We start from the raw sequence: 25,788 nt of genomic DNA, 5'->3' as shown, positions 1-25,788 counted from the left end.
AAGTGTTAGCTGGCAAGTATTCTATCTGAGAAGGATTGAATTCTTACAGAACTTTTATTTAATTACTAGAGAAACAGGGAAAAATTCTGTATTTGTTTTGAGTCAAAAACTGTTTGCTTTGAAACATGGTTAATAGCAGTTGACACTGAGTGAGCACGTGGTTTAGTTTCGTAGCTCAATTTGGTTCTGCTGTATGATGAAGAATATTTAGCATTTAGTATTTTCTTCTTTGAAATAATAATTAAAAAAAAAAATCAAGAAATCAACCCTCTGTAGCCTGGAAATAAGTAAGGTGTACTGTTATGTTCTTAGTTGTTCTTCAGTATATGAAAACCCCAAATGGTCTGGTGCTTTCAGTTAAAAGAAGTTCACCAGAAGATAAAATAGGGTTAGGTTCATATTTGACCTGAGAGAAGAAAATTATTCATCCTTATGTTCTTTCTTTTCATACCTGAATCTCAGAGCCCACCATGAACAGTTGATACGAACAGTTTTTGATTCTGTTTCACCCACACTGTTGAGACCTCAGAGTCTTCAGCAGACGTAATGCAGTAGAATAATGACATGGTGCTGCACTGCAGTAAATAGTTCGTTGTCTAAATGGTCTGTAATGAAAACTCTTTCTCCTTTGTGCAGTCTGGAGCAAAAGCACTCCACCTGCTCCAGATAATGGTACGTCCGCCTGGGGTGAGCCAAATGAAACCAGTCCCGGGTGGGGTGAAGTAGATGATACAGGATCATCGACAACAGGCTGGGGGAATGCACCTTCCAACGCCCCGAATGCCATGAAATCTAGTGAGTATAGGACAGATACTAGTTTATTTGCAGTGGTCCTGGAGACTTCTAGCGTTTGGCTTTTTGATATAGGTCACCCATGGAGGAATTGTTATCCTTGTTAGAAGCAATGCTGAATGTAATGTAAGATATTGGTGGATGAGTGATTAAGTGCTTACCAATGACTGGATACTTACCTTTAAGGTCATGGAGACGTTCTTTACCTAAGTGCTTAAACGGACAGCTTTGATTTGTGCAAGTGTTGAAGCACTAGGGCATCTGAGCGAGGAAACGATTATTTTTCTCACGTCATCTTTTCGCTGTCTGCATACTGTACAAACTCGTTACATGGTAAATCACCTTTTCTGATCACATCAGGAAAAGGAATGTGCAGTTTATAGAAACGTTTCACAATAGAGGTGTGTGAAGTGCCTTTGAATGGACTTTTTTGCTGCATGAATGTGAAAAACCCATCAACTGACCTTTCCCTTGTGACCTAACCTAAATGGCTAAATATTTCTGCTTCTCCATGAATGAGATCCTGTTGAGCCTTTTTTTAAAAAAATTACTTTGAAGTTGGAATCCTACTGCATCAAGTTTGATTTGTATGGAAGTTATTCCTGATGTAAACTGTTGGTAGAACTTCTATTTCACTGCTCTTAAGGAAAATGGAACAAACAAAGCAATCTCCCGCTGACACAGCATAGCAGTGTTATAGCCAAAGAGAGTGACTTTCGGTTATTAAGCTTCCATTAGGAAATATTGATAATATTCACTGTTTCTGAACTTCAGTGGGTATACCAGTGATAAGACTTGCCAGTTACAAGTTACTCTTAGAGCATGCGATTGTCTGGGGTGAAATGCTGTGTAATGATTGTTTGCTGTTGTGCCATTTTCTCTTACCCACACTCAAACAATTAGGCCATTTATGAAACAAAACTGGAAAATTCCAGTAACATCTATTGAAACCTTTATTGGATGGCCGTGGTACTTCTTGTACCTGTCAGACAAACTTGGCTCTTTTCAGGATGCTAGAATTTTCTAGATGGGTCATCTTCCTTCCTTTGTAATAAGTTACCTGAGTGTGGCCAAAATAAGAGCCTCTGAGGTACTAACAATCCATTAAAAAATCTGTGGATTTTTACATATTTAAGATAGTCTTTCAAGACTACAGATAGTCACTTGCTTGTCCTAGCTGGTCTGCATATGGTGACATAACCAAAAAGCTAAAGCATATGTGTTGTGCTTTGTGTATAAGCTGTTTCCACCTCAGGAAGAGCAAAATACAGGGGGTTTTCCCTGTGTTGGCTGTTCAAGTATGTCACCAGCATTAAGAACTGGGATCTTCATTCTCCTATGTACTGCGAATGCTCTATCAAGTCCTTTTTAATTGGCACCCAGACAGAACAAAGGAGAAAACCACATTATTTGTGGACTAAGGGGAGATATTTCATGTCTTGGGTAAGCTGGAAGAGGAAACTGGGGCAAAGAGCCTGCAAAGGTGTAATTTATGGTTGAAAGTAAAGAGAGGAAATAAAGGCTAGCACCAGCTGGACAAGAAAATTACAGTTGAGAGCCAAAGAAGGAAGTGGGAGGTGAAGTGTGACCAAAAAAACCAAGCAACCCCAAGAGAACTAAATGAGCAGAAAAGGTTGTGAAAATAGGTTTCCTGTATGTATTATGAGGAAGAGGTAGGACAGGAGAGAATCATGCAACCAAACAGCGTAGAGCTTAGCGTAGGAAAGCTGCTTGAAGTAAAGAAACGTGAGGCAGAGTAAAAGTTACCAGTTGGGAGAGTCCTCAGTTGTACTTTCAGAGAATATTCTATTCTTAACTTTGCATAGATAAGGTCAAGACAGAAATTGTGCCATTACAGCTTGTGAAAGCCATTGGCATTATATCCCGTTCCTCTACAGTGCTGGCTAATAGCAGTCCTTATTCACTGTACTGTTAACTCCAGTGGTAGGAGTCTGTGCAGTTGGTGTGAAGGTTTCAGCTTAACTGAAGTCATGTGAGTGTCCATATGATACTGTCTTATGGATTGTGTTTTTGTTTGATGTGTTTTTTCAATCGTGATAGGTTTTTGTAAAAACTAAATGACGATGAGAAGTCTTGTGATTTAAAGTCTCTGAAATGTTGATTTGCTCCATTATGTCACATATCCTGTGATGGCTTTCCATGGAAAGAAGGGTTTTGTGTAGGACCTGAAATACTCTAAGCATAAAATGGGATTGATGTATTTTTTGCCCTGTGGTGTCGTTACATCCAGTTGTCCAACAAACAAGTACTTCTGGTTATTTGTGTGAGCGTGATTGGTGTGATCTCCATTTTGCATTTGATGAATAGAGGCACACAGATTTTGAGAAAACTTATTTGAATTTTGAATTCTTTATCTGGCTAGCTAAGGATTGGAGGTTTTTGCATTTACCTACCTTTGTGTAACTGCACGTAGCATTTCAATTGGACTGTACTGTGCTAAGCTCCATCTGACCTTAAGTTGCACATGCAGAAACTTAAGTGTAGGTCATTGCCTGCTTGTTAAAAAAAAAAAATTAAAATTACAAAGTTTCATCAGCACTGCATAGGAGTTCTCTGACAGGAGTTGTTTGGTTTTTTTGTAACAACATAATTTTGTTGGTACCTTGGAAGCTTCATTTTCTTACTGCATGTAATTGTGCCTTCCCACTCAACACATGAAAAAAATAAAGCAGGAGTTCTGCTGACAAGGAAGGCTTCTTTATACCATTGTTCTAATTCGTGTTCAGGTGTCTCCAACCTTAGAGCTGTCAGTGCAGAAAATTCTCTCTGGTCATGTAGTTAAAACCAGGATCATAGTACTATATTTAAACACTGTGGCTGGAAATAAGTTAAAGCCTGTAGCCTTTTCTGTGTAAGTAGCATGATTAAAGGATCAAGAGGCAGATTTTTATGCTTGGACCAATATGGTGCCTAAGCAGGTCTGAGTTTTGGTACACAAATGTGTGTTGAAAGGTTACGTTTCCTGTGAAGTAGTTCAGTTGTTATCTATGGTGAGGTTTAAGGTAGCTCTTCAATTGCTATGAAAAGCTGCTGTACTTATCTTCAGCCTGATACAGGCAGATTTCCCCTTGATAGATTAATTACATTTCCTGACTGCTATTTATATTGAGATTTCCTGCTATATTCTTATTTCTCATTTCCACTCTCAAACCCCAGACAATTGAAGGATTAGTGAAGAGAAAGGCAGTGATGGTAGAGTTCCTTTCTAAAAGAGATGAGTGCTTGGGGAAGAAATGCACAGATACAGAAGTTGCAGTAGGAAAGAGAGTGGTTGGACAGTGGACAAGAAAAGATTTGGGCTCTTACTGGCTTGTTAGAAGACTTAAAATTCTAGGTTTCATGGCAGCTGTTATTAGAGAGTAACAATAAAAGAAGGCAACAGGGACAAGAAGCCCTTTGCATGAGTTTGTATGATAGAATTGTAACTTTCTGGTAATGATATCTCTGTTTAAACAGTACTGCTAATGAGTCTTTTTAATGCTACTGTTAAGGCTGGAAATCAAAGAGATTTTGGGGGGATTAGACTTGTTTTGGTGTTGCTTATGTCAGAGCACAATGTCAGGTCCTTTCCTTCAGATTCTGCTTTGTTGTTGCTCTTTTAAGTTCTTCATTTCTGTATTCTGTGAAAGGGTTCGGTGTGGTGGAAATGTGGTACAGTTTTGAAGGAAGACAGGAAATTATTCACAAATCAGGCGCCAGAGTCCTCAGCACCCTTTGGATTTTTTTTTCTTAAGTGTCTTTGGAGTCTTTCATTTACATAAGAAAGTAATAGGTTGCCTTTTAAAGTATCCAAATGCAGCAGTAGTTGCAAGAGAGAAGTCTGTGTTGATCATTATTTCTCTAAAGTTTTAATGTTGCTTGAAAATTCTTGCAAAATAGGACATACTAACATGCCACCAGATCTCTTGGATTGTGGAGTTCATACACAAGTTTTTACTGCTGTTGGAGTGAATACACTTCTGTTTTTGACTTTCTGCAGTTCTGACAATTTCAGCTAATGGTGCAGCATCTAGTCACCTGCTGCATGGTATGGTGGGCTTGTTTTTGAGCTTCTCTTTCTTCTTCTCAAGGTTCTAAATCTATGCAAGATGGCTGGGGAGAGAGTGATGGGCCAGTGACAGGCACGCGTCATTCCAGCTGGGAAGAGGAGGAGGAGGGAGGAGTCTGGAACACAGCAGGCTCTCAGGGAAGCAGTTCCTCCCACAACTCAACAAGCTGGGGGCAAGGAGGAAAGAAAACACAGATGAAGGTATAACACTCAAATGATTCATAACTACAGTGTTGTCTGAAAGCAGTGTGACTGACATGTTAGAGCATTTCTAATAGTTATTCTTTTAAGAGGTATTATACAGAATTCAGCTAGAAAGGTGCTTGGTAGAAAATAAAAAATACGAGGTTTTTGGATTTGTTTTGATGTGTTACACCTGTTGTGACTAATAGGTCTGCCAAAAAGTGTCATATTCTCTTGCTATGAAGGCTGCAGAGCCATTGCTAAATGAAACTGAGCGGTTAGTATCTCAGGACTATTGCTCATCTGTTCTTGGCACATCTGTTAAACTGCTGCTCTTCTGCTTGCATAGCCTGCTGGAGTTCAGAATCCACAGTCCCTTTGGCACATGCCCTCCAATTTCTATTGACTGTTGGATTTGGGTCTGACTTGTGATTGTTATTGTTGAATTTCGGCCTTGACTAGGATCTTGGCTACAGACCTTAATGAATTGCTTTCTAAGGCTTGTATACATGTTAAAGTTCTCTATAACAGTAACATTTGATGTATTAATATTAAGAGGACTGAGCTTTGTCTACTTCTAATCAGATATTCAGGGCACACTTAAAAGGTGAGAGCAGAGCAATTTCCAAGGACGAGGAGGTACTCTTGTGGGATGGTTTGGAGTTTTACAATTCTTATTTTGCAATAATTATTCTCATGAATTTTTTTCTCACTTAAAGGTGTTTTTTTTTAACCACCAAAAGAACTGTGCAGTTTTTTTGTTTTTTCTTTTTTGTTTTTGCAATCAATATTATTTCTGATTAACTGTTTCAGTTTTGACTTTGATTATCTGCATGTTACAGTAAGGCCAGATTGAAAGCCAGGTCAGCACAGTGCCCATGAAAGAGAGCCCATACTGATGGGAAGAAAGTCAAAGAAAGATCTTTGTTTGTGATGGACTAAAGAATGTATTAAACAGCAAGTATTCATCTGCTTTAGTATACCTGGAAGTGTGCAGTTCTAGAAAGAAAAAAAGTATTTCATAAACATTTCCAACTGTGCAAAAAATGTAAAGCAGTTTGTTACAGAGATAAATTTCTCAGATATTAGGATTTTCTTTCAACGCTTCGCATCCCAGGGATAAAACAGAATTTAAGAAATGGAAAAGGTGTTTTAAAATGTCTGTTTTTTTTCTCTTTTTAGTGCTCATTAAAAGGAGGAAATAGTGATTCATGGATGAACCCTATATCCAAACAGTTTTCAAATATGGGCTTGCTAGTAAGTGAATTTTTATAAATTTAATACACAATTTGTAAAAAAGCTGTAAGTTTTAAATCAGTGAGATGATGGCTCACTTACAAGTGTGTTACTTTTTACCCTGTATTTGCTTTGTAGGCGTGTTGCTCTAATACCAGTAGTAGCTGGATATCCAGAACTTCTTGCTAGTAAGAATGGTTCCTCAAAAAAAAACAAAAAAAAACAAAAAACAAAACAAAAAAAAAAAAAACAAAAAACAAAAAACCACAAATTTACACACTTTAAAGCTACGTTATGACAGCTGTAATTGGTGGCCTTTTTCATAAAGTGCTGTTCAGAACACTCGAGATAGAGGCCTCAGCTCATGGTTATATCATGAGACACATCTATGATTTTCCAGGACTCTTCAGATTTCTGAAGCTCAGTTGTTTGCCAGAGAAGTAGAGTTACAACTCTGTATCTTAATTATTTTTACTAAGTAATGTGCAGCAGGATCTTTTTTTAGCACAGAAAGAGCTAATATTAAATGGTACTTAAGGATGAATTAGAAAGGTGAATAAATAGAGAGAAAAGACCAATCTACAAAGTAGTATTATAAAAATACCAACACAAAGAAATGCTGAGGAACTTCTGATGTGGTCCCTGTGTCAAATATTTTACTGAATATTGCAGCAACTGTAATACTCTGATGCAGGAGTAATAATACTTGCTAGCAAAAGATCATAATGTAGAGATTGTGTGAGAAACCAGGGCTGCACAAACTGTCACTAACAGGGCTAGGATTAGTTTGTAAAAACTGTTGGCTTCAAGGCTCAAACTGAGTCTGCTAGACCGTAGATTCTTCTGAAAGCTATGGGAACACACTGTCCCAGACTGCCAACTAAAGAGTAACTTGGCAGTGCATTTCAAGATTTGATGACTTGACAGGTCATGAGGATGAGCTATCATTTTGGCCGCTATTTTCAGTGTTTCTTCCCTTGACCACTGGAACATGAGGACAGAAGTTCATTTCACAGAGCAGCTGTCTATCCATCTTTCTCTGTCTGTTGCATGTGTTGTGTGTCTGGTTTCATTTCTGTAAACTCGCCACGTACGGAGCTGAGGGGTTGGGATGAGGTGTGCCCAAACTGAAATCGGGAGTTTTTGTGCTAAATTATAGTTTAGAATGAAACTTCAGTTGGCATAAACATGTTTTTCCTTCATTACACCTTTAACCATCAAGGGCTCCTTTCAGAAACATCCCTCAGCATTTCAGAGAAGTCAGAACTGACTTTCTTTTTCTTTCAGAGTCAAACTGAGGACATTCCAGGCAATAAGATGGACTTGTCTGTAGGTATGTATAATTTAATTTAATTGAAATATGAGACCACATGTAGTATTTTCATTTAGATGATATGCTTTCCTTTGGAAAGGTTTGATCCTTACTTTTTAGTGCTCCCCATGAAAGAGGGACACGTGATAGATGCCATCTGGTATCTTGGCTGCAAGCTTTGAATACTTATGCAGCCAATGCTAGAATGCAGTATTGGGATGTATACGGGTACAGAACACAACTGTAGCTTGGGAAGGGGCATCCTATGAGACTGTATTGATTTATGCAGTTCACGTTCATCGTTGATGTCAAGAAAGTGAGGGTCTTTCTTTCCTGTTGCTCTTGGCAGTAGGACATTCCAATTACCTCAGGTCCCTGGAGGTGATGCAAATTAAAGACTATCTGTGGTGATTTCTTCAGTTACTTGCCTCAGGTTATTATGAATTATTTGCTCAGTAGAACTAGATTTTTCCCTATAGATAACCTCACCACAAATCTGCACTGCTTAAGTGGAGTGGAACAAGGGGAAAACATGAACCTAAATGAGAAGTTGAATTTGACCACTTGGATTAACTGTGTTACCTAATCCTATTTAATCACCTTGGAATTTGCCACGACTTTTTTCTTTGGCAGACTGTCTGCAAAGTAAACTGTCAGAATTTTTTGCTCTTGAAATCAAGTTTGGTTTTACATTTTGTTTTTCTTCAGATTGTTTCTGAATAGTCGCTGTAGTATTGTGGTAGAAATACCACACATTTCTGAACTCTTCTGCCGTTTGAACTGACTGTTTCCCTGCATTTTCTTGTAGCATATATTAAAAGAAATGATCCAATTTTAGAGGTTTTTTTTTTTTCTTTTTTTATTGAGTCCTTTGGAGATTCAGTAAAGATAAAAGCATATACAGCACAGTCTTAGATACTTAGAAAAAGGAAGAAGGTCTCCTTCCTGTGTTCAGTCTATGGAATCTATGGAAGCAGGAAGGTTGCCTTATGTCCTTGCAGACTTAGTCCGGTTAAAGTCAAATGAATGAAGTAGTTCAATTTTGTGTACGTGGATAAGTGGCAATGGGAAGGCATCTGGTCTGATGCTGACCCTCTTTGCACCAGTGCTGTCAACAGCATCTGCCACAGTTATAGGCATCACATCTTGTAATGGAGTTGGGATTTTCTCAACCAAAGCAGGTTGATTGTTTGGATCATGCTTTAACCTTCATTGGTAGTGAAGTTGTAGATTTGCAATTTGGTATCAGCTCCAGTTTTAGTATTTTAATGCAATCTGAAGCTTTTCAGTATCTCTTGTCTTAAAAAATACTGCTTTCTTAAAAGGTAGATTTTTTTGCTGCATCACACCATATAGAAGATGAAGGGAAAGTTCCATTTTCCACAAATTCATTCTTCCTGTTAACAATTAAGGATTCTTTATCTTTTTATAGTAATACGTAGTTATAGGGAAAATAGCAGAACTTTTTCTCTCTCTTCTTTGGCCTCTGCATTCAGACTCTGTTTGTATCACATTTCTCTAAGCAGCCTGGCTTACACTGATTATAGTTCTTTTTATTCTTTATCTCCAAATTAATTTGGATCTTTGAAACTTTCTGCTGTAGGGGATCTTAAAGCCATCAGACCTTGTGAGGAAGAGCGTTAGGCACTCAGAATATTCTGTGAGAATGTTGCAGGAAGGTTGCATTATCTTGATGTGTTGCACATCTATACTTTAACATGCCCGTTATGGAGACATCTTTGATCCTAGATACACGTGTTTGTTATAGTTTGCATTCTGTTTCAAAGAATAAGAATGTAACTGAGACTCTTCTACAACTTTTGTGTTATTTTATTCTCTGCTTAGAAGTTCTGATCTTTTTGCTTATGTTTGTTGCTTGTGAACAGTATAAGCTGTTTGCTCAGCCTATAATTACATCTAAACCTCAAAGGCTGGACTTTGTTATCAGGTAGTCTTGTTCTTCAACCAGATTTTGGTCACATTTACAACGTGCCAAGCTTTAGTAGACAGATAGCTCCAGCTTAGTATTTTCCCAGTTTGTGGATAAATGTGCATTGAACTCCATTAAATCTGTGCTTGGAGACCACATGTATCAAAGAAAACGTAGGCTTTTGTATGCACAGAGTAACTTGGCTCTGATCATCACATGTCTTAAAATAGGTCCAGTTGTCATAGTAATTGCCATAGTAATTCTTACTATGTGGGTCTCAGTCTTGTTTGAAAAATATGTTGCTTTGGTTGCAAGGTACTGTACTAACCAAGAGAGAAAAGAAATGGATCAGTAGAATGCCTGAGGCAGATTTACTTGCCTGTTTGTTTATTATCAGATCTCTTCAACAGATAGCTTGTTGAACTTTGGAAATAGGAAATAGGATGCAGCTTTTATCTATTGACAAAAGTCCGGAGATGTGAAGTTTGATACTACAGTAAGTAGCTTGTCAGGACCACTTAATATTTTAACTTCTCATTCTGTTTGACAGCCACTTCTGTCTTTTTTCTTTAATATATTAGCACAACTTCTGCAGATGGAATTCTCAAATCATCTGTAAAAACTGGGAAATTCATTTCCATCTCTGTTGATTCAAATACAGTTCATACTGTAGACTACTGTGAATACTTAACAAAGCTGTAACCAGAGTGTAACAACTCATTGTGGTTGCTGAGTAGTCTTGGATATTGTGACTTAATGGCAGAAGTATAAAACCAGTATCTTTCAAATGTTTTAGTTTTTGTGGTGATTTAGAAAACATATTTCAAAAGTTTTTTTTCAGTATTACTTTTGCCACACTGGTTGTACTTTTTTTTTATCACATTGATTCTTGTTTATATATATTTATGGATTTTTTTTTTTTCCTTTACGCTGTGTGCATATGGTGAGAAAGATATTCTCAATACCTTCTTTTCTTCATCAGTCATGGAAATTGGTCTTTCAAGCTCCTGTTTCATTTTCTGGTTTTCACAGCGTCTCTTAGAGCTATTAGTAGTGAGGAGAAAAAAATCTGATTAAGTGTCTTCTTTTACAAAGATGACAGAACATTTAACCTCTTCTACAGTTCTCTATGTAGATGATTTGAATTTTTATATTTGCTCGTGCATAAGTGTTCTTGGTAGTTGCAGAGGGGGCAGGTCACTGTTTTTGTGATAAATGATGTTGAAGTCATCTGAGAAGATGAAATTGGATCAACTCTCAAGGCTGTACCAAAAACAAAAACCCATGTAATTAGTGGTTGATTTCATAGGTCCTTGGCAGTAGGAGACCTATAAATATTAACAGTGTGCTGTAGGACATTAACAAGAGATACTGCCTTTGAGAATCTTTTTTGAGAAGGTAAGTATTTTCAGGATTTTACAATCATTAGTTGTCTGCTGTGCATAATAAAGACTTCAGTGTTTGTCAGTGGTAGGATAATATATCCATCACCAAGTTCCTTTATTAAAGTCAGAAGTTTTGGTTAAATATGGTGACAGGCTTTTTGAACTATTCTTGTAAAGGGCATCTGTTCTACTAAACACAATTATTTAAAACTGAAAATACAAATAAAGCTTGGTTCTACCACTTTGCTTATATTTTTAAATTAATATGTTTTCCTTTTACTTCAGCATAACGCTGTTCATCTGATACAAGTGCCAAGTATGACAGAAAGAATTGTTCTTTGACCGCGTTGTGTATAGGGCAGCAACTTCCTTTGGTCTGAACTTGGCTGATGATATACTTGTAAAGAAAGATGTCTTGTCCACTGCGAGTGGTAGTTTCCTCGTCTGTTATTAACATCTCTTTCTCATGCTTCACTGGATTACTCAGTGAACAATGTCAGGAGACTTGAAGAAGTTGTTTGAAAAGTGTCTCTTACAGGTTGTGTAATTGCTACGTACAGGCTGAGAGAGATTGATTATTTGGTGCAGGGAAGTTCTGGTAGACCAGAAGGTTGTTGTTGTTCAAGGATTAAGTTCGCATTACTGCAGGAGAGTTTTGACCAAATTATTCATACTTGTACATACATGCACACAAATGGCAAGAAATGCTTTGAATTAAATGCCCTGAATTGGTTTGTTCAGTCTTAAAAATGAAACTTCCTCTTTTATTTTTTCAGCATCCTTTGGTGAGAGCTGTTTGCTATACTAAATTGTAAGATAAATCTGATTTATACAGGATGTAAATAAGACAGATCTGATCTTACAGACTTTTTCTTTGGCTGTGAACCTGATGTTATGCAAGGCATTGGATATGATTGGCACTAATTATGCTTTCTTTCCTCTTTTCTGCAGGTGGTCTCCCAGATAAGAAGTTTGAGGTAGATAAACGAGCCATGAATCTCGGGGATTTTAATGACATAATGAGAAAGGATCGATCTGGGTTCCGTCCACCTAATTCCAAAGACATGGGAACCACAGATAGTGGGCCTTATTTTGAGAAGGTGAGAGAAATATCTTTAGATAAATTAAAATCAGTATTTGAGGTAATAGTTTTAATCTTACTCCTCTGGAACTGCTAAAGATCCGGTCACCATGGATGAACTCAACAGTAAAAGGTGTGAGGGAATTATGTTTATAGAATGGATGTGTTTATAAAACAGAGGAGTCAGGTATGTACAAACAAGCTAAATTATCTAGGTACAAAAATGCTTTTTATTCTAGAACAGATTTTTTTTTAAATGATCAGGGAGGAATTCTTTTGTTTTTCTTGGAAGGGTAAATGATTGGTAGTAATGAAATTCATTACAGGTTTCATCACAGTGAAACATCACAGTGATTCTTTTGGTTACTGACTACAGTCATCTACTGTAAAAAAGATTGGTTTTAGATCTAAGTAAACATAAGTAATCACAGTCTTCCACGTTTTTTTCTGCTTTCATGTCTGTGATGCATTGGAAACACCTCTTGTAAATTCTGCAAGCCTTTTTTCTGTATGTCTGTGTGCTGTGAGCTACTGTATCACATCTGTTTCTCTGTGACATCTGTTGTATGTTATGTTAGCATTTCTTTCATATTCTCACCTGTTTTAAGTAGAAGCTTTCACTGTTGTTACCAAATACTAATTGTTTCACATTATGAATTGGAGATTGTCCAATAGATTCAGAATGTTTGTTGGTTTTTTTTTGTTTTTTTTTTAATATATTTTATCGTATGTAAAGTGGGAAAAATATGTAAAAATTCTGTAGGTGTGTTAATGTCTGAGTTTTTGGTTTTTTTTTAAACTCCTCCATTTTGGTATAACAGGCCAAAAACAGTTTTGTCAACTCCCTCTGGTGGCCCATTTAATAAATACCACTAGCAAACCTTATGCTTTCCAAATAGTTTATGTTCATAGGTACATGCTAATATTGGGAATTAACTGAAGATGTGTTTGTTTCTGTAGTGGTAGCAGCCACTGTCAGAAATGAACTTTATTAGTGCAACAGACATCTCGAAATGTTTTTCTTAGAAGACTTTTAGGGATTTATTGATCATCTCCTTGGACCAGAATTTTGATTGTTAAGTGGTCGTTTGAGTCTGAACTTTTGTCCATGTAATTGCTATTACAAATTAACTTTGCTTCTTCCTAGTCACTCACCGTCCCTCTTTTTCTCCTCTTGCATTCTGTTGCTTCACTAACCAACTCCTGCTGTTGGCTTCAGCTGACTTTGCCTTTCTCCAATCAAGATGGGTGCCTTGGGGATGAGGCTCCCTGCTCTCCCTTCTCCCCTTCTCCCAGCTACAAGCTGTCTCCCTCTGGTTCCACACTATCCAACGTCGGCCTTGGAGCAATCGGCTCAGGGCTCAGTCCCCAAAACTACGCTGCTAGACAAGTAAGCAGGCCACCTTATAAGATGCGTTGTTAATATGGCTGCAACCTGGGCTTAATCCTGCTTAGTTGGTTGCTTACACTTGTTTTCCTACCAAATAAATAAATAACAAATTTCAGTTATATCAAACCATCCACTTTGGTTCCTGTCATCAAAATGTATTCTTTCTGGTTTTGTTGGCCTCTTACTTACTGAATCACAGTGCAGCAGCAGACAGATTTATTTTTCAGAAGTCATGAAGTTAGTTAGTGAAGAACTGTGTATTGATGTTTTAAAATCTAGTTAGAGGCTGTTGATTTGCCCGACCAGCCTCCCACACTGAATTTTTCCAGACTACCCAATAACCTCATGTGTAGAAATGTTTCTTTTAAAATGTTGCAGTCCTTTTGCATAGCGCCTGTTCCTTCCTCCCTTCCCTGCAGACTGTAGAAAGGACTGACTTTAGCAATGTTTAAAAATGATTGAAGTAGCAGTGGTTTTGTTCTGTGCGTGGAGAAATGGCAGGGAAGAAATGGAGTGGTTGATTATAGTTGGAATAATTCTTTGCTATTGTGTTTTGCATTGTAAAAGGAGAAAACATTGCAGGAATGCTAGGAAATTAAAGAATAGAACTGAGTATTACAACTGGGCTAGCTTGTATAGTCATGTGCCTGACATGATGGTGTTTCTGTGTGTTGTCTCTCTGTTTCTGTGTGATGCAGTGTTGAACATCAGATTAAATCCAGAATTTGTAGACATGTTCTCAAATTCAGTGTCCAGAACTCCACTGAGCTTTAGAGAAAGCTGGAAGTGTAGCAGCAGCTCCAAGCTTCTCAAAAAATTTGATATGCAGTTGATCCCAGTGAGTTTTTTCCAGAACACAGGCTTTTCTGTCTCTTGGGATTTTTTTTTCTTTTTTGTCTGTCCTCCTGCTGCATGCTCAGTATGACATGCTGAGCTGCTTCTAAAAGAGGAGATGTATTGAGAAGATGCAGTGTAGGTGAATGAGGCGATCCACGGTGTACCAGTACAGAATTAGAATGAGGGACTTATGTTTTAGCAAAAGGATAGTGGAGAATGCACAGCATTACAGCAGAAGGGAGGCAAAGCTTATAAAATTCTGGCAGACAGGGGAAGGAGGGGTTTTGGAGAAGAACTCCAAGACTTCAGGTTTGAAGAAAGATGAACTTAGGTTAGATACAGTGATGTTGGTATGGAGAGAGAGAACAGAACGATGGCTGAGGGTTAAAAAAAAAAAAGTGCTGTTTAGAAACCATAGTGTATGACAGAAGCAGATATGGATCAAGGGATCCTTGTATACAGTGGAGAAGGGGAGTTGCTGAAGGTCTTGGAGAGGAAAGGACCGGATCATGGCATGTAAGGACTTCGAGTACAGGAGAGAAGTGCTTTGGCTTCTGTTTTTAGAAGCAACAGCGCACAGCTGCACACGTAGGAGACTGCCCATAACATCTCCTGTGGCTTTTTGTTGAAAGATGTTAGAAAAAGACAGTCTGCTCAGAGTCTGAAATAATGGAACATAATCACAAATTCTCTTTGGTCTTTCTGTACAGTAGGATTTACTGCTACAGAAGTTCCTTTAAAAAGAGGAAACTGTTCTCATTTAAAAAATCTAAAGAAACAGCAATTGTTCATTTTACTTAAGAAAAAAATCGCTAGGAGAGGTATTTTTTTTTCTTATTTGAGAGTTTACCTACTCTTTACCTTATTCTTTAATAAGGGGGAAAAATAGGAAAACAAAAAAATTCTCAATCCACAATGCTGAATATTTCACATCACAAGGACATTTTTCATGACAATGTTGAGTTTTGATTTGTTAGTGGAAAGCCTGCAGCAAAAGTAACAGACTTGAGTGATGACAGCCTAATGTGACAAAGTACCTCACTTTTCTAAAACAGTGGCCAAAAATTCTCACTGACAGTCTTACCATATTTTTAAGCTAGTGGAATGTTTTTTGAGCTTGTTGTTTGTACTTGGTTTCTGGTTCCCAACATGTAACATGTGAAATACAAACCACAAACTTAGTCATGTGCTTTGAAATACATGAACATGACTCTTCAGTGTAGAAGAGAAAGAGCCTGCATCTTGAAAATGTAGTACAGCGGTCTTCATGCAGGTGCAGTGTTAATGATTTAGGGCAAACATTTCAGTAGTTCAAACAATACTCTGTTGAAGTCAGTACTTGCCTCGTTATTTATAAATAGCTAGTAGCGTAGAAACCCATTATTCTGAAGAATTCTTCTCACTACTGCTTTAATTTTATAGGGTGGCAATCATGGTTTGTTTGGAAACAGCACAGCACAATCGAGGGGCATGCACACACCAGTGCAGCCACTAAATCCTTCCCCCAATATCCGGGCGCAAGTGCCTCCCCAATTTCTTTCTCCCCAGGTAAGGAATTTAAAGTAACTGGTTACTTGTAAAGAAAAGAAAAAAGAAAGCAAAGGAGGGAGCTGCAGCCTTCAGCACACATCATTGAGATTGTCATAGTCTTGATGTTAAGAAACAGAAAACATAGATAAAAATTTTAACCACTTTCAACTGTGAATTTTATATACATTGAGAGGTGAAATTCTGCAGAAGAATTAGCCTTCTGTCATCTCAAGGCAGTGGGTTGTAAGCGCTCTCTACCAGTATTTTAAAACCTCAGGGTGAATTCAGAAATCCTGCGTCTTACATAGAGTTTTGGGAAGTATTTAAAAACAAAACTCAAGAGAAAGATAAAAAAATTTTCCGAAGTGTGACAAACTGCTTAATTTTTTTCAAGCAGGTTTGTCTCAAGCTTTGTGTTTCAGTTACATTGCAGAACTTGTAATGAAGACTTCAGGCTCTCCAACCACACAAGTTTAGCTTTTCTTTGCACTTGGTGAATACTGTTGCAGATTATGTTGAGTACCTGTGTAACTCAAATATGCAGGGAGAAATAGGGGGATTCTTCTCCGCCAACTCCTGTCTTTTACTATAGCTTATTCAGCATACACAGAAATTAACTCTTTCTGTGAGGCACTGTTTCTTTGCTACAGTGATTGCCTGAATGCCTTTCTTTTTCCTTGTCAAGCAGTACGTTTTTAATGTGATAATGCAGTACTGTGATTACTGGTTAGCTGCATATATATCAGGATTTTACTCTACTGTAGTCTCTAGCAACTAATTGGTTGGGGGAGGAACCTTTGTGTGTGTGTGTGTGTGTGTGTGTGTGTGTGTCTGCATCTGCACATGTAATACTGTATATTGTCAATCAAGTGAGATTCACTCTGCTCAAACCATAGACTGTGCATGTTTAAATGTGATGTGTTAAGAAATCTGTAATGTCTTTCCCCAAACACCATTTAAGATTGGTGTCCTATCTATACCTCTATACAAATACTTCCATTTCATTATCTTATCCTGTAGCAGTGTATTTCTTGAGGATATCTAATTGGTTTCCATGCAGGTTTCGGCCTCCATGCTCAAACAGTTCCCCAACAGTGGCTTGAATCCAGGTCTTTTCAATGTGGGGCCCCAGCTTTCTCCGCAACAGATTGCCATGCTGAGCCAGCTTCCACAGATTCCCCAGTTTCAATTGGTAAGTAGCTAGTTATCTTGTGAAACAGACTGTTTGCAGATTGTCTGCTGAGTTTTCTTTTTACATCTGTTCTGATTCTGTTTTGTTCTACTGATGGCTGTGATTTTTTTGTACAAGTATTTCCAGCTTGTTGTATGTGAAAATACAGCCCTCTTAGAGGCCAGCAGATAATCTGAGCAGCCCTGTTATTATTGTATGTTGTCATGGGTTGGTAATGATTCTGAGCCATGTCTTTGTATATTGAAAGCAGTTGGCTGATTTTTTTTTCATGAAATCTTCTTCAGACTTGTAGTCTCAGTAGTGGCAATAAAGCGAGTACTGCCAATGCTCTTGCATGATGTAAAGTTAGAAACAATTAAAGGAGGTAATATTTTTCTAAAGCTTTTGTTGTTAATTTTATTTCATTGTGAGGGATGAGGAATGGTTTGCCTCTGCCTAAGTTCTGAGTAAAGCATTGGCTGGTGGTCAGCTCCTGGTAGTTAGATTTCTCTCAAAGAGCTTTGAATTTTCACCCTTCCCACCCCCACTTGTCTTGCAGGCGTGTCAGCTCCTCCTTCAGCAGCAGCAGCAGCAGCAGCTGTTACAGAGCCAGAGGAAGTTATCTCAAGCTGTGCGACAACAGCAGGAGCAACAGGTGGGGCACTGTTTCTGTCAGTCATGTGAAAGCATGAAGTGTACTAACACTGTACGTGTCAGAGATTGCAGGCCTTTGAATCTTTTTCAAACTGTTTCTTCAGTACCATCCCTATTTATTTATTTTTGTATATTTTTGCAGATTGCTCGTATGGTGAGTGCCCTCCAGCAGCAGCAGCAGAGGCAGCCTGGCATGAAGCATTCACCATCCCACCCTGTTGGGCCTAAGCCACATATAGACAGCATGGTACCCAATCCTTTGAATGTGGGTCTATCAGATTTACAGACCAAAGGACAAATACCTGGATACGGTTCAGGTAAGTGCTCCCATGGAATGAGTAATTGATATGTAATCACTAGACCAAAGGTTATAAGAAATGTGAGCTCTTGATAGAACTGCATAATTTTTATTATACAAACAGCATATCACAGTGTACCTTAAGTGGCGTGCCGACTTAACAGGCTTACTGTAATGTTACTTTTCAAACATTCCATTTCTTAATGCTTGAATTTTGCCTTATTTATAATTGCAGAGCCCCCACGTTTGAGGACGTTTAAATAGAAAACAGCAAATGATAATGGCTTGTTGGTTTTGTTTCACAGGCTTTGGCTCAAGCAGCATGGATTATGGCATGGTGGGAGGGAAAGAAGCTGGAACAGAATCCCGCTTTAAACAGTGGACTATGATGGAAGGGCTGCCCTCTGTGGCTTCACAAGATGCCAATATGCACAAAAAATGGTGAGAAAGGATTGGCTGTATTGGGAGCGCTCTTGCAGTATCATCTCACCAGAGGTGAAATAGCTCAGGTGTAACTGCTTCCAGCTAGTTAACATCTGACCTCATTACTGTGCATCTTAACTATTTTTGGATTTAGCATTCCATATTCTCATAAAGTCTCCTACCTTTCCAGTGTGTAAATATGTCTTTTTAATGCTTCAGGTGCAATAGTGCCCCCTGGAAAGGCTCGCGGAGGATCGCCCTACAACCAGTTTGACATAATTCAGGGCGACCCACTGGGTGGCCATGCAGGCCCTGCTGGTGATAGTTGGTTACCTGCCAAATCTCCGCCAACGAACAAGATCGGAAGCAAATCCAGCAACGCCAGCTGGCCTCCAGGTATTACAGGAGGGCAGGGATTATGTCTCGCCTTTATAGTAGATGTGCTGGGATCTTTCCTCAGTAACCACTGCAAGGAAAGCACTTGGCTGGCTTATCACGTTTTTTTTTAAATGTCTTGCGTATTAAAACATGAATGTTGAATTTCCAGTTAAAGAGATGTCTGAGCTAAATATGGACTAACTGATCAATATGAGCTAACTGATGAGTTGCCTGATCAGTGTTTTGTTTTTATGAGTTGTTTTTATGAGTTGAACCCTCATAGTTCCGTGACTTTACACTTAGGAAATTTTCATCTAACGTTTGTCCATAAAATGCATAATACCAGCTCCTTACTTTTCTATTCATTCCTTGCTTGTGTTCTATTACACTGACACAGGATTTAAGAATTCTAATAGTAGTATGGAATCAGAACGCAGAAGATAGAAAAACTGCTTTCTTGTGGTGATAGGAAAAGGATTTTCCTCTCCTGACTTTTTTTATTTCACAGTACACAAACTTTCCCCTTCAGAAATTATTTATAAATATGATCCACAGTAGAGCACAAGGCTTCTTTTGCCAGCAGTATTGGTATAAAATGTATATGCTGTGCTATTTGTTGTGATTCATGTTTGCTTGTGTTGTGTAAAGGATAGAAAAGTGATAGCGTATTTCAGTACTTTTCAACAATCTTGGATTGAGCAGGAGTTTCTTTGATTTACAGGCACTAGCATATTCTTTAAGTGTTGTAGAGTTTCACTGGCAGAATTTTTTGCCCACTAGGTAACTCAAAAATATATAAGAAAAGTGTGTATGTATTTAAACACATAATTATCTATATAAAAGAGTTTTTAAACCCAGAGTGGTGCCCCTGTTGTTGTATGGATCAATCACCAGTATTGTTCAGCAAGTAGCAGGATGCGTTGATTTTTCTGTGCCTGGAAAAGTCTTTAAATTCCAAGTAAACATTCCTTGCTGCTAATCCTTTGCTGTGTACTCACTTGAGCACAAAGAAGTAAAGGTACAGGTACACCTCTTGGGTAAACCAGTAGTACAGGCCTTGCATTAAAAAGCCTAGAAATCTGTGCATAGATACAAAACAGCTAGAAGCTTGCAAAAAGTAGTTAGAGCTTTTATTGTGAGAAACTTTCAGTGTCTAACTCTGGTAAGAAAATGTTTTTTGATGAGGTAACGCAGTTAAAGAATTAGCTACCTCAACAGTGTCTGCATATTTATGACTTTTCAGGCCACTGACTGCTTTCTGTGGATGTGTATTTACATTACATTGCTGTCAGCTTGGCTGCTCATAGGGGGTTTCTTGAACTGGAATTAATGTTCATAATGCTAGGAATCCCCAAGACTTAATTCTTTTCAGGAACTGTCTCCTAGGCTCATTGGTTACTAAAAAAACAAACACAAGTTGAGAAGGTTCTCCTATAAATCACCTGAGAAACATGGTATTGCTTGGGATACTGAGAGAGGGATGTGAGTATCAGCTCTGCTGTTTTCCCAGGTTTTGAAGCAACTGTTGGCTCTGACAAGATTATTGGTCCCAGAGTTCTATTACAGAAGCAAGACACTGAACAGCTGTTCTTTGTCCCTGTTTGGTGACTTTGAGCTTCCTTAGTAATGCTTGCAGTCCTGCTATCAGTGATATGTAAACTTTTTGCTGTTATTTACTGTCTCACACTGAAAGAGGATAGCTGGAGTTCATGAATCCTGAACGTGGACTGTCACTGGGATCATGAGTACCATCCATCATCTCCTGTGTAAATTAGTAGCTCTTGACTGTGATTGTGGACTTCATGTAGGAGATTGTGGGCTTTGTCATGCGGCTTTGTCACTTCATTGTTACCACTCTCTCATGAGGTCCATAGACTACTGGGACAAATGTTACTGTCCCATAACCATCATCCATTTATGCTGTTTCTTGGCTTTGTTAGCTTTTTTGGCCTCCTTGAGAAGGAAAAGCTACCTATAATCATGATCTACCTTATCAACAGCCCTGATTAAGGATAAAGATCCGAGGTTACTTTAACCCCGTGAGTCCCTTTTCTGTCTAGGCTTGCAGATGAGGTTCACTGTCAGATCCTGGTATGGAAATTTTCCTCACAGTGTTGAGAAATAAGTTGTTAATAAAAATGAGTTTACAAGAGGGAACCTCTTGAAATGCACTTGAGTTTCCTTTGAGTGAAAACGCAGTGATCATTCAGCATTTACCCTGATCTCAGCTTTCCTGCTGAACACCATCTACTGCAGAAATTCTGCCATTCAGGACAGCAGTATTTGTTCAGCACTAAGATGAATGAAATCATGCACAGTCAAACTGGTCTCACAGGTGGAGGTGAGAGCAAGTTTTGCTGCATTGATGAGAGTTACGTCTTTTGATTACATCACACAAGCTTGCATACCTAGATAATACTATTTTATAATTTCCTCATAGAGGAATTGTACAGTTATGTACTCCAGGCATATTGGTTTTGATGATGTTTTTCTAATAATCCTATACTTGACTGTTGAGGAGATGGTTTCAGATACAATTCAGAGAAATGTACTTCATGTTTTCTTTACTGTGTAGAAATATGAGAGTTTCCCTATAGGGACTGTTCATGGATGCCCATGAGATAACTGTCATTCCTGAAGGATAGTTTGGAAATTTGTCAGTATGCTGAAGTACACAGAAAATTCTTCTAGCAGCCTATCACAAAATACTGTGTGTAGAACTCAAGTAAGAAATGCAGTCATTCACATGAGTACAGTTGAAATACTGGCATGACTATCTCCTCCCAGAAAGCTACAGAGCACTGGAACTGACAAACTGTTCCTTCCAGACCAACTTCAAAACAGTTTACTTAGCTGACCTTCTGAACAGCAAGGTGGGCACCTAATCAGTGTTTGTTTTTTTATTTTTTATTTTATTTATTTGACCTGCAGCCATAGATCAGAAGCCTCATTTTTATGTCTCCGCATCTCCACACCACCTTATATTGGAGTGCGTATGTTTATTGTTAAAAGCAATATGGTATTTCTAGTCTTAGACCCTTGTTTGACTTAACTATTTGCAGGGAGGTTATGATGCACTAATTTTCAGTCTCACCAGCTCTCAGGCATCTTGACAAAGGTGTGACTTGGATTTATCTTCCCTTCAGCCATTTTGTATCTTAACCTTTTTTATGGATTCTTTGTCCTGGAACAGAAAATCTTTTTGACTTGACCTGAGAATCTGCATTCAGTGGTCCTTAAGCATAAGGTGATCCTTCTTTTCAGGGGACTGCTGTATTTTGGCAGAAGCTGAACGTATTTCTTTCTTGGTATAGTGCTGATTGATTGTTCATACTTTTGATACCTGCTAGCTTGGATTATATTGTAGAGTTAGAAGAAATTGGGAGATAATGACTGATGTTTATAAAATCTTGAAGACAATGGGTAAGGTAAAATCAGAACTGTAATTCTGCCACCCTTGCAGTGCTACAGCTGTGGTACAGGTGCGGGAACTAAGAGAATATGTATTTTACATAGGTGAGAACATAGGGATATTTTTTTCCATCATGAGTAGTAAACATGAGTAGTGTTGCTTTTGGAGCTTCTACAGATAGATATTTCTAGCTGATTGAAAAAGTGGTGGAAAATGTGTTCACAAGCAAGTGTGAGCTGAGAGAAAGCATTTTGACATCCTTGATAGAAAAGCTAAGACAGTGTGATGTCTGTAGCTTGTTGATAGTGGCCAGGTTTATGTTCTTGTCCCTAACTGCTATCAACAGAGGCAGAATGCTGGGATAGATGGGTCACAGTTCTGACCCATCAGGATACTTCTTATGTCTTCTCTTGAGGTTCTCCTGACAGTGCAATATCATAATCTAACACTGCCCTTGTTATGCCAACTGTTTGAACCATCACTATCACATCTTCTTCTCTGTTCATCTGTCACAAAGTTGTAGTCTTGACTGCTGCATCATTGTAACATTAGCTGAAATGAGACTTTCCATGGAAGGTTCCCATATATATTGTTGCATTTCACCCAGATCTTCTGTTACCAGTTATTTCAAAACTTCAGGTTAGGAATGAAGGTACTACTCCATATTCTGCATTTGTATCTGCAGGTGATTAATCTGTTACCTGGCACTTCTTTCACACGTGTCCAAATTGTTACACAGTACCCATGAAGCTTCTGTTTTTGTATTTGGCATTATTCATTTCTTACCATGGCTTCCAGAATTGCCCACAGAACTTTATTGATTGAACATCTGTCTATTTCAAAGGAGAAACCAAGTTACTAATCTTTCTTAAAGTTAATGGAATTTTTTTGTTCATACTCTCTCTATAACTCTGCATAATGTCTTAAAGATCTGACATTCGTGGAGCTATAATTGAGAGACCAAAGCATATTTGTTCTGCCTTCAGTACAAAGTATGAAGAATATTAACTTATGCACGAATCATTTTTATCAAAAGGTACCTCACATTAGCATTGTTCAGTACTACTGGCTACTGCATAAACTGTGTGTGTACCTGCAGCGCAAAGCATCCAAGGTTGCATTTACCAGCTCGTACTGTAAGCACAGAAAGTATCTTAGCAGATATATAATGTGTCCAGGAAGGTTAAAACAATTGAAGCCTCATCTGAATTTAGTTAAACAAAAAGTTAAAGGAGTCTGTATGCACTTGCAGCACTTTTACAGTATTGACTTGTATTCACACACTAGCAATAGCCCTGTGGGAGGAAATACACAGTAGATTTTAACTAAGAGAAATCTAAATTTTTATTTTTTTTAGGAACAGTGTGGAAGATTATCCTCCACAGTTACCTCTAGTAAACATGCCATTGTCTGCATCTAACTCTTTCTTTCCTCCTGACCCAGAGTTCCAACCAGGAGTGCCATGGAAAGGTATACAAAACATTGACCCTGAATCTGACCCCTACGTGACCCCTGGAAGTGTGCTGGGGGGGACAGCCACATCTCCCATTGTAGATACTGACCACCAACTTCTGCGGGACAACACCACAGGTAGAACAGTGAACAACTGGCATATGATTATTTATGTCTGATATTTGAGAATATTCTGATATTCCTGTCATAACAAGATAAGTCTGCATTTGACTAAGAAGGAAGCCTGTGTGCTTGTGCACCACAGTTGTGTATCATGTAGGAGACTGACATTATTACAAATCATGGCTTTCTTGAGATTTAACTCTGCAACTGGCCTACTCTTCACTTTCTTTCTCTTTCTGCCTTTGATAGGGTCTAATTCTTCCCTCAACACCTCGCTGCCTTCACCTGGTGCCTGGCCCTACAGTGCCTCTGACAATTCCTTCACCAACGTTCATAGCACTTCAGGTATGCAGGCTCCAAAATTTACCTGGACAGAACATTTTCCAGTTATTCACTAATTCCTGTTCCATATTCCACTTTGAAATACCCTTTTCAGTGTTTCCTTATAAAATTTGGAAATAATGATGTGAGTGTCTGATCAGATCATTTTCCTTGTGATAATAAAATATCCTGTTGCAGTTGCTTTAGAAACTAGACTAAAATCCCTTCACCTACCCTTCTCCCACTAATACATTCGTAATTATGCAAGTTAAAAACAAGATAGCAGTAGGCAGTAGATATAAGAGAAAAAAAAAATCAATATAAATGTGATCCATTTATATGTAAAAACTTAGGGGAGCCATTGTAATGTGTGCATGAGGTAAGGAATATAATGAGTAATAAAGCAGGTGGTTTTATTTGTCTTAAATTTGGAGTGTTGAAGTTCTGTGAAGGGAACACTTTTGTCTCACTTTCTTTAGTGCTTACATTTCCCTGAGACATTAAGAGAGAAACTAGTTTTTAGTCAAAAGACTGAAGGGCTTAGGCAAGGATCTTTCAGTGCCTGCCTGCAGACAGTAGTGTCTGCATCAGTAAGTAAAGTCTCCAAAGCTGTCTTGGGAAGAAAAGTCTCTGCACACATTTCTGATGTCCAGTAGGAAGCTGGAAATAGTTGTTTCAGACAAATAATTAATATTTTGAGCTGCTTATAAATGCTGGAGTTTTCTTTTGAGACATTATTGTCTTTGGCAGCTATTTAACACTGAAGAATTATGTGTGGATAGCAGAACTGGTGAACATAGCTGAGAGCTGCATCTGTCCCACACTGTTTTTCAGACTTCTGGGATAAAAACAGTGTTCGTACAATAACTTGCCATCTTTGCAGAACACATTGAAAATCCTGCTTACCTCTCAAGAAAGATAGTATTCCTGCCACCAGTTTGTGGTATCACGTTGGTTTGAAGCGTATGCAGGATTCCAATTACATAAACAATGTCTCTTTCTTAGCCTGAGTGGAGGAATGACATGTATCAGCTTTCTCATCTCTGCTTGCTTTTGACTAGCACATAAAGAGAACAGAGAAAAGTAAAACAAAAAAAAAAACAAAACAAAACAACAAAAAAAAACTGAAGTCATAGCTAAATTGAAGACAGTGCACCCAGTGCCTGCCATAAATCCTCTCTTTTCCACGTCTTGTTAAACTACACACCAGTATTCCACAGCTGGAAAATAGGTCATCTGAATTAAGGATTTAGAATTCACAAATCTACAAAACAAACTTGGTCTAGTGAACAAGGTTTTTAAGGACTTTTATGTACTTGTATAGGTTAGTGCTTGAAATCTCAATATTGTTGACAGTTACTGTCATTGAAATACAGTGATCCAAATGTGAAGCAAAGCGTGCCTTTACTTCTTGCTTTAAGTTTTAATTTTGTGAATCTCAAATGTATTATTTCGTGATATGTAAGCATGGATTTTAATCTCCTATTTCAAATAAATAATTTACTACCTTTTGTTAGTAAATAAAGATTAATACATGAATTTGCAAACACATAAATGAATTCCAGGATAATATATGGCTCAAGAACCTTTTCCCCTAAGATATTCTGTCTGTTTGCTGATTCTGTTTACAGAGCAAGGAAAAAGAAAATTACTCAAGCAATTTCAACTTAGATGTATTTCTTCTTACTGAGTGATAAATATCACTTGATGTCAAGAGGTATAGGAGAGGGTACACTCTACTTTATTAAGGACAATCAATGGGGATGATCCAATCCATAATTAAGTGATGTTTTGGGGAGCTTTTAATTTTT

The 25,788-nt window shown here is 38.1% G+C and overlaps 1 protein-coding gene across 1 annotated transcript in view; it reads left to right on the top strand.

The window, feature by feature from the left end:
• The window catches only part of TNRC6B (trinucleotide repeat containing adaptor 6B), a 128,593-nt gene that overhangs the window by 97,674 nt on the left and 5,131 nt on the right, over positions 1–25,788 (top strand). Inside the window, exons 8-21 of the mRNA XM_031554331.1 lie at positions 637–795; positions 4,884–5,062; positions 6,227–6,301; positions 7,568–7,613; positions 11,859–12,007; positions 13,208–13,378; positions 15,638–15,763; positions 16,806–16,937; positions 17,476–17,571; positions 17,713–17,887; positions 18,174–18,304; positions 18,507–18,687; positions 23,525–23,671; positions 23,906–24,001. Of these exons, the coding sequence (XP_031410191.1) occupies positions 637–795; positions 4,884–5,062; positions 6,227–6,301; positions 7,568–7,613; positions 11,859–12,007; positions 13,208–13,378; positions 15,638–15,763; positions 16,806–16,937; positions 17,476–17,571; positions 17,713–17,887; positions 18,174–18,304; positions 18,507–18,687; positions 23,525–23,671; positions 23,906–24,001 (1,863 nt within the window). The remainder of the gene's footprint in view (positions 1–636; positions 796–4,883; positions 5,063–6,226; positions 6,302–7,567; positions 7,614–11,858; positions 12,008–13,207; positions 13,379–15,637; positions 15,764–16,805; positions 16,938–17,475; positions 17,572–17,712; positions 17,888–18,173; positions 18,305–18,506; positions 18,688–23,524; positions 23,672–23,905; positions 24,002–25,788) is intronic.

This window comes from Meleagris gallopavo, chromosome 1 (assembly GCF_000146605.3).
Source record: "Meleagris gallopavo isolate NT-WF06-2002-E0010 breed Aviagen turkey brand Nicholas breeding stock chromosome 1, Turkey_5.1, whole genome shotgun sequence".
In the NCBI taxonomy this organism is placed as follows: Eukaryota; Metazoa; Chordata; class Aves; order Galliformes; family Phasianidae; genus Meleagris; species Meleagris gallopavo.
This window is presented reverse-complemented; position numbering and strand designations above follow the sequence as displayed.